The 15,885-nt window shown below is 34.0% G+C and overlaps 1 protein-coding gene across 3 annotated transcripts in view; it reads right to left on the bottom strand.

The window, feature by feature from the left end:
* Nucleotides 1–14,635, bottom strand: part of wech (tripartite motif containing 71 protein wech) — a 28,216-nt gene extending 13,581 nt beyond the window's left edge. Inside the window, exons 1-2 of one of the 3 annotated variants that reach the window (XM_073956733.1) lie at nt 14,120–14,213; nt 13,614–13,772 (exon numbers count right to left, since the gene is read on the bottom strand). In XM_073956733.1, the coding sequence (XP_073812834.1) occupies nt 13,614–13,631 (18 nt within the window). In that variant the 5' untranslated portion in view covers nt 13,632–13,772; nt 14,120–14,213. Of the gene's footprint in view, nt 1–13,613 lie in introns of all 3 variants that reach the window. The other 2 variants (XM_073956735.1, XM_073956732.1) reach the window with 2 other exon arrangements.
* Between the last annotated feature and the right edge of the window lie 1,250 nt (nt 14,636–15,885).

Genomic DNA, 15,885 nt, shown 5'->3' on the forward strand with positions numbered 1-15,885 from the left:
AGAGGTTGAATTAAATAAGTTACATTAATAATACCTACTATTTTCTGAATAGAGTGGGCCGATCTGCAAAAATCTTTTTGTATTCTACTCAAATATTGTATTTTTGGTGAATACAAATGTTGGTTTCTTACAAAAAAAAAAACACCTCTGTTTACCACTTTGGTAATATTCATAATCATTGTTAATACTCTTTGTTGTTGTTGTTTTTATTCTCAATGTTATTATTGACTTCTGCGTTTCGTCGTCTTCCTCCCCTCATCAGTTACACTCCACTCCACCACAAAAAGGGCAATTTTTGTGTGTCTACACTAAGATTCCCCCCAAAATACAACCGAAAAAAAACCTACCCGTCGTAGTACAAACAAACGGGAAAAGTGAATACCAGACGACAGAAGGATCTAAATGCACAAACAGACGAACAGGCTCACGCATTATTTAGTCCTGCATCTCACATTCCTGTTATTATAAAAGTGCGTACCTAAATAGTTATGGGTGTATGAGTGAGCCAACATACATACAAACATACCACAAAAGGAGTAAGAAACCCAAACAAGGACAGTCTGAACGAAATGAATTCAAGATTACCTTTTTGATTTCTTCTAGAAAACGGGAATATATTGCAATTGGTGTAAATACAACAACAACAAAATACCCTCAAACATCCACAAGCACACACATATACACTCACACCACGACAGAAAAAACCTCCCCAAATGTTTTATGTTTATTTTGCACTTGAATAAGAACAAGAAAACAAACTCACCCTCCAATATAGCACAACAAAACTCAAAGGATAACACGCACAATGTCTGTAATTTTGTGTAAAAGGCTGTAACGATGTGTGCGTGTGTCTGTATTTCTTTCTGGACTTTTTTTACATCGGTGTCTTTGCCATCTTACCACCATTTGTAATACCTTTTGCTATGTCTACTTCGGTTCTACAGGACTTGAGTTTTAATAACAGAAGTGTTTTTTTTTTTGCGCCTAGCAACAGTCCAAGACTGGCTTGGAAAAGTGTAAACAACAACAAACAACAGTTCAGATACCAGACTATGGATAGGATGGTTCTTTCATTCAAGCAATTTGAAATAATAAATAAATTTAGGCATACAATTTTATATCAGGGAAGATTTCTAGCCAGTACACATCATATGGGATTAGAGTCGTACACCATAAAATTTTCACAAATGTACCAAATTTTGAATCGAATATCTGATATATTTACAAAGTTCTATCATAGCCCTCATCCTGCTTTTTAGAAATTTACGAAGCTTGCACTATGGCTCAAAGTTGACCAAAAACATAGGTATGAGCGGTTTAAAACACACAATGTTAGCTCTGTTCCTTTACGCGCAAGAATCTTCAAGTTTTACCCCTTTTTGCTCGTAAATGGTCTGTTCCTTTACTTTTGAAAGTGGTAAAACCGGCAAAAGTAGCAAAAGTTGTAAACTGCTCTCATATGAATTGTATGGTGTCTGAAGTAAAGGAACGCTTTTCGAGTAAAAAGTGGTAAAACTTGAAGATTCTTGCACGTAAAGGAACAGAGCTAAAGTGTTCCTACACTTGATGCATACAATTGAGATGAGAGCAAGGTCGCAATTCTGTTTCTATGAAAAGGTGTAATGAAAACTTTTATAAAGGAAAAAAATGTCAAAGCATGGCACAATTACCAACCAAGGTAGTGGTGGCACACCAGCTGTTCGAACCCAGCAAAATTTGAAAAAGGGGTTTTATGCGATGACGTATTTCATCTAATCTTTTGCATTGGTTCAAACGAAGTAGTGAAAGATCCGATCTTTTCATCAGCATTTGAACCCATTCCATCGATCCAATAAAGATGATGTTTTGTGTTTTTTATTTACACACCTTCAAGGCAAATTTATATAAGGTATATGCATGAATTACAACAATTAATAAATTTACAAAAACAACATTGTTGTAATTGAAAATTAATTGTCACTGCTAAACCTAAATAACGACGGGACGTACACAAATATTTCACCAACCTACCAAAACAACGCTCTCTGAACGTCCGTATTACCCAAATACGTTGAGTCCCAAATCACATTTAAAACACAAAATTCGCGAACCGAAACTTACTTAAATGTTTTCATTCGTAAAACAAATAATTTCCCAGCAAAAAGTTTGCATCCACGGAAGCAGTTAAATCACTGGTGCAAGTGTCACGAAGTGCTTCTTTTTCTATGAATTCCTCAGTGAATTTTACAAGGGAGCGCGCAGAAAGGAAGCACTCCATTTTGCTTCCGCAGCACGCAGTTAGGAAGCACTCCATTTTGCTTCCGCAGCACGCAGCTAGGAAGCACTCCATTTTTAAAATTTTTACCACTTTTACGAGTTTTGCGTTCCCGTACACAAAATTTGTATGAAAATCGTTTACGACTTTTACCACTTTGTAAAGTACGGGAACAGGCTATTAATAAGACATTTTAATTTTATTCTTATAGGCCGTTTATATATAACAAGGTTAACCCAGTGGGTCTGGGTTTCAAATGTCATTTCCATTGTATATACTTCAAACAAATCCTCATAAAGAAGGTTAACCCTGCAAAAAACTATAATATAAACGCCGTATTACTTTAATTTCATTTGTTGAATGAAAATTGAATTTTGTATCGTTTATACATAAAAGTGCTTGTTGGATGTAATCCAAATGTGAGGAAAAGGATTGCCTTTTTCATTAGTCCACTGGAAGCGCATCCATGCATGTAATGAAATCCTCACTCCAACTTGCACCACTTCCATTTTTTTTGCTGGGTTTCCTTTGCAATGAATTGTATTTCATGTTTTGTCGGGCTTTTGTTTTTAAAATACAAAACACACACACATACAAACAATAACGTTCTGTCAAAGTTAAACTTTTTCAACTTACAAAAAGTATACGCTCGACGTATTTCGGTAGTTCTCATAAGAATACATGTGTTCCACTTTTTTCACCACACACGCCCTGGGAATACGGTCGTATCATGGCAGAACTACCAGGTAGTGGTATCACGCCAGCTGATCGTATATGAAAAGTCAAATCCTTTTATAAAAAACTATTTTTGTTGTAATTTCCCCAACAACATAAAGAAAGTTTTGACATAACATATTCAAAATTTTACGATGCCACTACCTGGGTAATTGTGCCATGGGTCGTATTTAGGCATAGCAGTCAAAGATAAATATTGAATAATAGGGTCGTTCCAATTTTTTTTTAGGAAAAACATAAATTCATTTTCAGAACACTCGAAATAATGGTTTTAGACCCCAAGTATGTTTGGACGAAATGTGTTTCAGACAATTTGGAGTCGATTAAGCAATATCCGTCTGTCTGGCTGGATGGTGCGCACGATAACTCTCGAACGGATGAACCGATCTGGTCCTAAATTTGCCTTTTGAAATATTTTGTCCAAACTTAGTTTAAATTCGAAGATGGGCTATATCGGTCCACTCCTTCCGGATTTCGGATAAGTTCACTTTAAGACCTGCTCTCGAATCACTTTAATGTTTGTTGAAGCGATTTGCATTCGCTACCTCTATTACGGCTGTAAAAGTTTTTTCAGGGGCAAGTCCATATTTCTTAGGAAAACAGCCCGAAAGGTGTAAAAATCCCTATGTAACCATATGTGGCTTTCGGAGAGCCCGATAACTCTCGAACTGTTTAACCGATTTGGTCCTACATTTGGTCTTCGTCATATTATATCCAAACTTACTTTCATGGGGCAATACCGGTCCACAACTTCCGGTACTTCTCCCCAATATTTAAAAATGTCACTAAAATGCTAGGACGATATCACTTGAATGGGGCAACCAATTTGGTCCAAACTTTGGATCTCCTAATATTTTGTCAAAATTTAGTTTAACTTCTAAAATGCCTCATATCTGTCTTCCCTAAAGGTACCTCCCCCACGGAGGTTCAACATTTGTGTTTTAGTGCAGTTAATTCCTAATCCACATTTTTGTCGGCAAGTTCAAATGTCCAAAAAGGCCACAAAATTCTGAAGAGACCTTAAATACATTCGACCTGACCGTAGGTGAAAGTTTCACTTCACATTGGCTGAGGGTATACACTCCGTTTCATGTCAATAGCACATTTCAAATTGCTTTTTGTTACTTTATTTTAGTTTATATCCGTGAAATAACCTCGGGAATGTTTATATATCTTGGTTTGTAATCTTATGAAGTATCTTTCAACAAAAAGTTTGGCTTCGATAACGTATCGTTTTAATTTTTATTTAATTTTCTTTCAAAAAGTCCAAAATTTGTACGGTTTAAAGTGTTTTATCGGAATAGCACATTCTTTAATAACTTGGGTAAAAATGCAAATTTCGAATGCTTCTTTTACGATTCTTTAAAATTGGAAGAAATAAAAGCTATTTTAAGTTTGAAACGCTAAAATTGGTCGAACTATGACTTTAATACCGGGAAAATAATACCTTATGAAAGCTATGGACCTTAATTGTCTATAATACGTTAAAAATTTAGCATAAGTTGGCAGTTTTTTGTCAGATTTATAAAGATTTAATGAAAAATTAATGATAGAAGACAAGTGGGCCAGAATAAACTTGAGCGTATACTTAAATTTGGGTACATTTCTCCCTGAAACTTCAAATTCCTATGAAAGGTTGAAGGTTAAAGGTTGGCCTTAAGATAACATAACGGTTAAAATATTGGGCGATTTTTATTGCTGTAGGTCTGAGCTAATATACTATAAAGAAAAAATCAGATCCTTCCTATACACAAAATACCAAATTGCAATTTCATAAATTTTGTTTTTCAGTTTTTGCTTTAAATAAAATAAACACATTTTTTGCCATCTACCTTCTTAATGTTCTTTGAAGAACATAGGTTTTCATAGTTCGATTTATTCATTCACGAGCAAATACTCGATCGAATCGAATGTCGTAATTAGGCCCCTGGTGTTGGGAAGATAATAGAAAAACATTTTGTAAGATGAAACAAAATCAAAATGCGGAGGGCGCAGGAAGTAAATGCTGTTGCGATACAGCGACCGAAATTATAAGCATTTTTTATGTTCTTGGTGTTTATTGTTGACCTGTTGGTGGTTAATTTTTGTTTGATGTTTTTCCGACTTTTGTCAGTAACTACAAAAATGTGCTAGAGAATCGCACTACAGGTGACAACTTTTACTACTTTTACCATTTTTAAAAGTAAGGGAATATACCAATTTTGTTTAATCGTAGTGGCTCTTTAAAGGTTACGCTATCATCGGTGCTACATTACAGTTCATCTCAAACCAAAAAATCTAAAAAAGTCTGTGTAAATTGAAGCTTTTATCTATTGACAATATCGAATCGAATATCGAGTACGCAACTGAAATTATTTTCCCCCATAATTATGTATTTCCGATACAGGAAGGAGTGGACCGATATGTTACGGCTTCGAACTTACAATAAGTTTGGACAAAATTTTACGAAGGTAAAATTTTGGACCGAATCGGCAGATCTACAGTTATTCCGCGCTCCAACCACTACACATGGTGTCGCAAGGGTTATTTACAGCTTTCGGGCCATTTTCTGAAGAAGTATCGACTTACCCCTAAACTTATACTGTCGCAATGAAGGAGCGAGTACAAGTTGTTGCAAAAAAAGTCAAAGTGGTTCGAGGGCAGTTCTTAAAATGTATTTTCACGAAATTAACATAACCTAACTGCCTTCGAAAGTTATAGTGGCCACCTTTCGGTAGACCCGTTCTACAGTTATCGCTCGCTCCAGCAAGACATGGCTAAATCGACTGCAAATTATGTGAAACGGATTTCTTCCAAACATATGACCCCAAGTAAAGCCACTATTCCGATTGGGCACATTTCGCCCATATGAAAGTGTATATGCCCTCGTTAGCCTAAAGGCTGAGGGTATAAAAATAGCACAAAAGCTCCCAAATAATTTAACTGGCGTAACTGACTTCTAATAATAACTGAAACATTGAATGCCACATGAAAATGTGAAAATTTCAAATATGGGATGGTATCATTAACGGGCCTATGGTACAAAACGTTGACAGAGAAGTTTTCTGAGCCCTGAAACTTTGGAATATCACATAACAGTTGATTTGGTAAGAGCGAAATTAGAATGATCTCTGCATATAAACAAGTAAGATAGCATTATTTTCAGCCGATCCAAACTTTCTGTACCCTTAACAATTTGTTTTCTGTTCACTGGGAACCCTAAATGCCAAATTGCAGTCCATTATGATCCCCGGATCGGGCTTCGGATCGAATGTTTAGCTTCTTGCAACTCAAAATAAAATATTGGAAACCATATTCGGGTTATGTTTACAGCGTCATAATGCTTACCAACTAAAGTGTCTGAAGGGCTCGATAACTATCGGAATTTTTTTCATGCTTACATATTGTTCTAATATGATCCACTCATAAGGGTACCTCCCACACAAAGTTTTAAAAATTTTCGCAAATGTGGAGCTTAGGGACATGACTAGGTTCGTGAAAATCATACCACCACTAACTATGTCTATTAAAGGGAATCCTCGATTCTGTCTAATCTTTGCATATTGTAATCGTTCTTCCAAACTTACGTAAAATTCGAAGATAGAGTACATCGGTTCACTTCTTCCGGAACCTCCCTCTAAAAGTTTAAAGCGTTAGACTTGGGAACAGGTTGAAACCTGTTCGCTGATAAATTTTAAATTTTATTTGAGATAATTCTTACAATGCTCCTTACAACAATAAAAGCCCAAAACTCTGTGCCAAAAAAAAAAAAACCAATGGAATATGATAATATGGCATTCAAAATTGGAGATGTAAAGAAGATGACCGGCGCATTTGGAAATCTATTCTTAGTTCGACTTATGGAAAAAAACGTTCTGTTTAGTATAAAAGCTGCCTCGCCCGGTTGCCTTGCTTTCCTGCTTCATTTCTGACATAACATAAAATAAAAGAATAATGGCCGAGCCAATTTCGAACTAGGTTGCCCTTTCTTTCTTTATTCCTTACTGCCTCATTACTGGTACTGCCTCATTTAAAAATTAGAAGCTGTTTCAATCTTTTGTCTTTGAAATCAACAAAGCACATGTTTATTAAGGCTTTATTTTTTAATTTAACAAAATACCACACATATTAACACATGTTGTAGCGCCTCTATGAGCAGAGTTTTAGTGTGCAACACGTTGTTCAGACTTGGGGGAGGTTACATGTCATTGATATAAAGAAACCTTTATGGGAAATAGTTTTTTGGAAATGGTATATCTTTTCCTTAAAAAATATATATCCCTACTGTATACCGAAAATAGAAATAAAAACATAAATGGTCTGTTCCAGTACTGCAAGAATATACTAATTTTTACTATTTTTCCCGATAACATAAAGGAAAAAATGTTATCGTTGTAAAAAAAAATAGTAGCTTCTTGCAGGTTCTGGAACAGAGCATATATGTCGTACTGAATTTTTTTAATGCAAAATAACACCAATTTTTGTTATTTTCTTCCTTTAGAATGCGTCTACTGTAGAAAGGTGTGAAAATAACGATAATTTTAGTACAAATTTTGCATGAATAAAGAGTCGGACGAACGTTCAAAATACTAGATTTGTGTAGTTCCGGAACGAACTAGTTCCAAGGAACTATTCCCGACAAGGAACTATTGGAACTATATCCAGCTCTTGCGTTTATATAGTTCCTTTAGTTCATATAGTTCCTTTCGTGTTTATGGTTCCTTCCATTTAACGCCTACGTCGATCTTACGTTGTTGCTGTTTGTTCGAATCAATTTATTTTTAGGTCAATTCATCCACCAAACCATGAAAACATTTCGGTCTCGTAACATTTTTGGAACGAAGGAAACAGAAAGAGCAACCAAAGAGAAAGATTCGTTGAACTATTTCGATCTCGGAACTATTTGGAACGAAAAGAACGATGAAAAAGAAAAATTCGTTGAACCATTTCGGTCTCGGAACTATTTGGAATGAAAGGAACGAGAAAGATAAAGATTCGTTGAACTTTATCGGTGTCGGAACTATTATTGGAACTATCGAACTATATTAAGGAACTAGTTTCTTTTGGGGAAAGGAACTAGAAAGATCGATCCGCTGCGGGAACTAGATTGCCCAACTTTACAAAATACTAGCATTGTTCCTTTACTTTTTTAATGGTAAGGGTGGTAAAAGAGAAAAGTGTCAAAATTGCTCTCTCAAGAACATTTTTACCAGAAAAGTAAAGGAACGGAAAAATGGTAGATCTGGCTGCAATTTCAAAACGAAACATAAAAAAATCAATTTTCGTATTTTATTTCACAGTTTTTAATTTAGTTTTGTCATCGTTCGACTTTTTCTTCTGGTTTTCGTCCATTTTCTTTTTCATTGTGAAATAATCGTCAAACAAAAGTCGAAAAATCAGTTCTGCCATTTTTTACCTGTAGAAATTTTGCTGGTAGCCTGTGGTAGAAGAGAAAGCCATTTTCGCCTTTCTCCACTCTCACTCTCTTAAAAATTGCTTCCAGTTTTGCCACTTTTCAGGGTTAAGGAACGCTTTGCAGGTTAAAAATGGTAACAAATGGTAAAAATGGTAACCTCAGGTAAGTAAAGGAACACAGCTACTGTGATAGATATGAATTACTATAGAAATTTAGGGGCTGTTCAAGTACTGCAAGAATCTACTAATTTCTACTATTTTTTCCGATAACATAAAGGAAAAAATGCTATCGTAGTAAAAAATAGTAGCTTCTTGCAGGTTCTGGAACAGAACATTATTCTCGGATTTTGGACAAAAAATAGCTAATAGCAGTCCTTTTGCGACAGTATTCGAAGTCTCATATGAAAATAAATATTGTCAGCGTTTGGAAATGTAACGAAACGTAATCTGGGCTAAGGTAACGTAAAGACATTTTCTGTTTCTACGTCGTAAAATTCGCATGTTCGTCCGAATTTTTATTCATGCAAATATTTCAATAAAATTATGGTTATTTTTACACTTTTCTACAGCAGAGATGTACGAATACGAACTTGGCCGCCCACACAGGCGCCATCTGTACCTAAATGACGGAATAAAGTAAAATTTTGTTTTGTTTTTAATCTTCGTTTGTCCATATTTATATTAGGCAATTTTCCTTGTGGCAATTGTTAGTTTGTTGGGTGAGGTATATGGTAACCATTTGCCTCTCAACACCCTCACCCACAAACTGACAATTGCAGCAAGGAAAATTGCCTAATGTAAATATGGACTTATAGTAATTCCCATCAACTGTTTCATATTTGCATATAAAATATGGAATTAATAACGATTTCATTTTTCATTTGTATGGATGTATGAAAATGAACTTTGCATACTGTATGTATTATTTGAAATGGCTCTATAATCTTTCCACCGGCTAGTATATTGAATTTTCGAAGCAACCAAAGGTTTTACTAAGTTGTGGAACATATGCATTACATCGAATTTCCATGGCATTCGGTAACCTGGTACTGCCTCAAAGTCACTGTGCAAATTTATAACATTACAGCCCAGTTCAGTCAGCAGGGCATTGATGTTACCTCATATACAGTTAGTCAACTATATTATTGCAAACGATGAATTTTTAAAAATTTAGATATTTAATTAGGAATTAGTACAAGTAATTCTTTCAATAATGTTGGGCTTTTTGTAAATATCTTTTGATTTACTTTTTAATGACAACATTAGGCCAATAAATGCAGAAATCGGTCGAAAATAACCCAGCTAACAATTTTTTCCGAGGGCTCTGATATCAGATTTTTTCTGAGATTTTCTGAATTTTTGTTAGAAATGTGGCCGATTTCTCTAATATTTTCCTAGAAATTGGACCGATTTTCTATAAGTTTATTTTAAGAATCTCTGCACATTTTCTAAAGAATCTTAAGAATCGTCATTCCGAATTCGTTCCGATTTCTAATGGATTTTCTAAGGGAATTTTTTTTTCGGTTGATGTCGAAGAATTTTATGACCAGTAATTTTGGTCATAAAATTCGCATATACAAATTTACAATTTTTTAAATATAAATGCAACATATAATAATTCAAGCTAGTGTTGATAAATAAAATCATAAAATGATAACAACAGGCAAAATCATTAGAAAGTTTGAAATTATAATCTTCCATAAATAGTACATTAAAAGAAAATTGTCTCTGAGTGGGGGGTTGTTCAGTACAGTACACGTGTTGTGTCAATATCAAAGACGTCAGCGTCAGAATTGTTTCCGATTTTTTTCAGAAAATCTGAACTTTTCTCCGAATTTTTCCAGATTTTCCTTCCGAATTCGGACGGATTTTCTTAAGAAAGTCTAAATTTTTCATCGAATTTTCCAGAAATTTCTTCCGAATTCGGACCGAATTCTGTCAGAAAATCTAAATTTTTCTCCGAATTTTCCAAGAATTTACTTCCGAATACGGACCGAATTCGTCGCGAAACTCTAATATTTTTTAAGAATTTCCTTAGAAAATTCTTTCCGAATTCGGTGACCACGTCCATACAACTTTCGTACCGAATTCGGTACGAATTCGGCATCAGAATCGGATATTTTTTCAGAAATTCTGTCCGAATTCGATACGAATTCGGAAAAAAATGTTAGCTGGGAACAAAAACAACGGGAAAAATGGATAGGTGCCTGGTTTTTGTGATGTCAACTAAATAATTGCAAAATGAATGAATGTGCAATAAACTCGAGGAATTTTCCTCGCAATTTTTTCCAATTAAGGATTTTTATGACTCTTATGGTATGTGAACATGTAGATCCATAATTTTTGATCATAAATACATTTTTGTGTGCGTAACATAGACAGTATATTCAGAAAAAGAGAAAGTCAGGTATACGGTTTCGGAAAGTATGCTATATTTGGTCTATTCCAATTATAATAATGGTAAATCGGAAAGAGAAATTCTTAAAGTCACCTCTTGTAAGCTGAGAAGTGTATACAACATCATTTACCGCACCGAGAAAGAAGCCAGGCTCAAACTGAAGGCGTTACAAGGCAGACCCAAAATAGTAACCACGCGGATTGACAGGAAAATGATTAAAGAAATTGACGAAAGAGCCCAAAGGAGCACCAGAAAATTGATTTTTTTAATTAAAAATGATTTTGAATGAACAAGCACTCATCACGAGTGACTAGGTAAAACCATTGCCCTCCCAGCGCAATATAAAGAAACTATTCAGACTTGTTACTGACAACTTTTTACGCCATCTTTAGTATCGGCTTGTCGTTATATTTTCTGATGAGACTAAAATTATGCTGTACTATCACGATGGGTCTCCAAAATTATTGCGAAAACCCCTTTACAGCCATGGAAAACAAAAATTTAATACGTACCGTAAAGTTCTGAAATCTGTTATTAATGGTATGGGGTTGTATACCAAGCAATGACGTTGGCAAAATCCAGATTTTGGAAGAAACAATGACAGAGGAAGTTTATTAAGATGTTTCAAAACAGGATTTTACCAAAAGCGTCAAGAAAATTAGGTCTGTTGACCTTGAAAATTCAAACAAATTGCAATATAAGTACTACCAAGACAACGCCCCTAAGCATAATTCTAATTTATGTAGGACTTGTTTGTTATACAACTGTACCAAAGCTATTTACACCCCGTTCCAATGTCTAGATATTAACCCCATCGACAATTCATGGGTACACCTGAAGGAAAAAGTCAGGAATAGGTCGCCCACTAACCTTGGGGACTAAATAAAATGCAATAAAGAAAAATGGCAAAAATACCATTGGAATATGACATTACGAAACTTATTTATTAAATTCAGACACTTTTACAAGCTGTTTTTGATGCCAAAGGTGGGCATATGAAATATTAGAACCAACTTTTCGAAAAATACCGTAAAAGACTGAAAAGTTGTGAATTTTGCAATTCTTTAGTTGACAGTGCAAATAATGAGTTGTTTTCATTTTTGTTAATTTTAAGAAAATATTTAGTGAAATTTAGCTGTTTTTTATTTTATTATATTAATAAACATCTGTAAGAATTATACTGTTAACAAAAATATTAAAAATTATATTTATTTATATCAATAAAATGATGTTTTATTTCAAATTTTGTAATAATTTTGGTTTTGCAATAATTAAGTTGACTAACTGTATAATTGATTGAAACCTGCTATGGAATACAACTATGAGATATAATATTTTTCAATCCTTTTTCCTTCATGTTGTCCTTTTATTATGTTTATTTTTTGTTTTTGTTTTTTTTTTTCTTTCAAAATGTCTGTTATGCCGCAACGCCCATTCGTTATATTTTAAAAAATCCTTGTTGAAAATTTCATTTATTTATTTACATAAAAAAATTTCCTTTTTGGTAGCCGAGCTGGTTTTTTTATTATATGGCAACACTAAGAGAGGCCAATGACAAGAGTTGAAGAGAACAATTTCATGAGAGCGCAAAGTATCTGTGTGAATCATATGTGTAGATGTGTGTGTGTGTGCGAGTGTATCTACAAAAACAACATAAACAACAACAAGCCATCTTATGCGTGTGCTGCATATCATCTAGAAATTACCAACAACAAAAACAACATCTAGAACAGTGTTCACCAGCAACAACAAATTCAACCGCTGCGTTTGTGTTGGGCACACACACGAGATTATCTATCCCTCTCTAGATAAACATCGTGTGCGTTAGTTCATTGCTAAAACTAAGAAGATGATCGGTGGTGAGAGCAACGTTCAAACTCACCACAATTGACATTGTGTGTATTCACACAGACACGGCTCGCGAGCCCAGTGGTGATTAACACTGATCTAGAAGATACATGAATTTCAAGTTGACAGCGGCCGATGACGAAGGCGCGACAACGACGGATGACAAAAGCAGACGACCAAAAAGTAAGAAGAAGAAGAAGAAAACGAAATGAATGCAAACCATACAGAGTCCTTTTTTACGACGGCCTTCTTTCTTTCTGTCCGTCTGTCTGATTTGTATATATGGTTATATGAATGGTTGTCGTCGCTATCAAACTTGTTTCATGCTCTTCTTCTTCTTGTTAGTCTTCCTCTTCTGTGTTGTGAATTCGAGGATATCTTTTGTTATTGTTGTTTGTATTTAATTCAGAATTTTTCATAGATACGCATGTGTATGTGTATAGTAGCAATAGTAGTAGTAGACATTTTAGCAGATGGATTTTTAGGGGATGTTCAACTGCTAACTACCTATAGAAATTAATATGACCAAAAATTAAAAAAATCGAAGGGTTCAAGTCTTGATGTGTACTTGTTTTTATTTCGTTTAAAGAATCGTTTATGGATTGGAAAATCAATATTCCATTGAAATGTTTATGGAAACTGAATCGAAGGCAATCGAACAAATGGCCAATAAAGAAAATACTAAATACCTTTTTCTAACTATCAAAATAGTTTATGTTTAGATGTGTATGGGCTATGTAATGCTGCAAGTGTTTTAATTACCCTACCACTAACAAAATAGTACCTATCTGTAGTTCATTTTTTTCTGTCCGTTAGTGCTTCTCTAATAGGTAAACAACAACAAGATACTCTCAGTTTGAAATGAAAGTGTTTAAAAATACATGTAGTCACAACAATTTGGAATTTGGTGGTATGTACTATGTTTGTGTGTACATACACGGCGCGGGGTCTGGAGCAGAGTTTGGAGTTAATTCTTCTACTTACACTTTGTGGCCCAGGCATACGCTGAAAATGTTGGTTTTGTGGCTGCGGTTTCTTTGTAGGTGCTACAGTGGTGGCCTTGATCTAAATGATTTGTTTTAATTTTTTTTTATTATTTTATTTTGTTTAAATTTAATCTAAATTTTAAGTCTTTAGAAGACTCTGTTTTTTTTTTTCAAATATATAAAATTGTTAACACTGTTTAAATCACAAATTAATTTCTATAAATATTTTGTTGTTGTTGCTTTCTTTTTTTTGTAAAAGTTCTTGGCTTTTGTTTCTGTGTTGCTTTTCTTTTATTTCAATTCATTGAGAGAAGTTTTTTTTTTGTTTTCTAATTGTTGTGGTTTTGTTTTAGTTGCTTTAATTTGGATTTCTTATCATTTTTCATGGACTTTTGGAGATTTCCATTTGGTTGGAATTCATCCGTTTGGTTTTTCCTTTCTTTTTGGTTTAGTGTCACATAGATTCTACAGACTGATTATGAAGTGTTTCAGTCACAAATGTACCGCATGAATCTATCTCCGTATCCAATCATCCAAACCAACACACCGAAAGTTGCGATTCCCGTGTAGTTAGATTGCAGTGAGCGTTGAGAGACGTACTGTTTTTCCAAATACACCAAAAGTCTTATAGGCCGCAAAGCGGAGTCACATTGACAGCGCGCAGACGGGGAAAGAGAGCTCAATAATCTCTCATTGTTTGTTTATTTTTGTCGAAAAACGGCAACACTGTCACAAAATTTCATTAAAAAAGATACGGCAACACCAATCGAAATAAGGGAGTTGGTAAATATTTAGGAAATTTATTTAACTATTTTTTAACTTTTTATTTTCTACTGTAATTCAAATATTCTTTTGCTTATTATTTGTCATTTTAACTCAACTCCACAACGTTGTTATTGTTATTGTAATTTTTTGTAATTATTATTTTTTGCTATTATTTTATTTAACACCTCTTTCTAACTTGGTTTGTATTTGGCAACTGACAGTGAAATGTTGATTTTGAAAATGATTATTTGTTGTAAAGTAACCCTTAATGTTTGGGGAGCGCAGCTGATATAGGGGTGGGTGGGTATTCCTTCGAGAGTATTGCAAATTATGTTGTTATTTTTGGTGGTGGTGGTATGTTGGTCTCATTTTTGAGGGTTGATTAATTTTCTATTACCATTTATTCTGTTTTCTTCTTTCCAGAGAAGAAGACAGGTTTTGCTCTCTAAATATAAATTATTAAAATTATTACTAAAAAATAAATAATATGATAGAAAAAACATAAAAAATTGGACAATTGGAAGTAACATTTAATTTCTAAACTTTTGACTGAAAATAGGGTATAAAATATTATTAGAAAAACAGACCAGTAAATTTTTTATTTATTATATTATATTATTAATATGAATGTTTTACTGAACTCCTGTTATTAGGTCTGTACGATAACTTTCCCAGCAATAATTACTCAGAAACAACTGGTCTGTTCCAGAACTGCAGGAACGTACTAATTCTTAAGCTGGGTACACATTGTCAGCTTTGAATGTCGATATTTCGCAATTATCGATAACTGTCCAGCAACCACAAAAAATTTTGCGGTTGCATGGTGAATGACAAAAATGAACGGCCACACTAGCAAGCAACAACAAAGCTGTCATTCAAAACTGACAATGTGTACCCAGCTTTACTATTTCTTTTTTTTCGATAACATAAAGGAAAAATTGTTATAGTAGTAAAAATTTGTAGATTCTTGCAGGTTCTGGAACATACATTACAGTAACTTCTAGAGCTGGCAAACCATCGATATTCCCAACACCATTAATTTGGAGATGAAAATGGCGGAAATGTCAATGTTTTTCTTGACATTTTGCACAAGTAGTTCAAAGAAATGTAAAGGAGAATAAACAATTGCTTTTATTTTATAAAAATATTCAAAAAAATGCATTTTACTTTTCCGAAAAATGTGTGCGTGTAACTACGGACTTACTTTCTCACACACACAATACCGAAATTTCAATTTATTTCAATGAATTTTAGGTTGGGGATTTTTGTTCCGATAATATCGATAGGCAAATATATCTATCGACATTTAATTTTTAAAAAATAATCGATTTTATCGATAGTGCCATCGATAGTAACTTCTCTCTCTGAATTTTAATGCCTGTTCCAGAACCTGCAAGAATCTACACATTTTTACTACGTTAACATGTTTTTTCTTTATGTTATCGAAAATATAGTACAAAGTTATGTAACAGTGTGTTTTTGTTCAAAATTTGGTGTTTGTTCAA

This window comes from Musca autumnalis, unplaced genomic scaffold (assembly GCF_047663935.1).
Source record: "Musca autumnalis isolate F117 unplaced genomic scaffold, ASM4766393v1 scaffold_5, whole genome shotgun sequence".
NCBI classification, from domain to species: Eukaryota; Metazoa; Arthropoda; class Insecta; order Diptera; family Muscidae; genus Musca; species Musca autumnalis.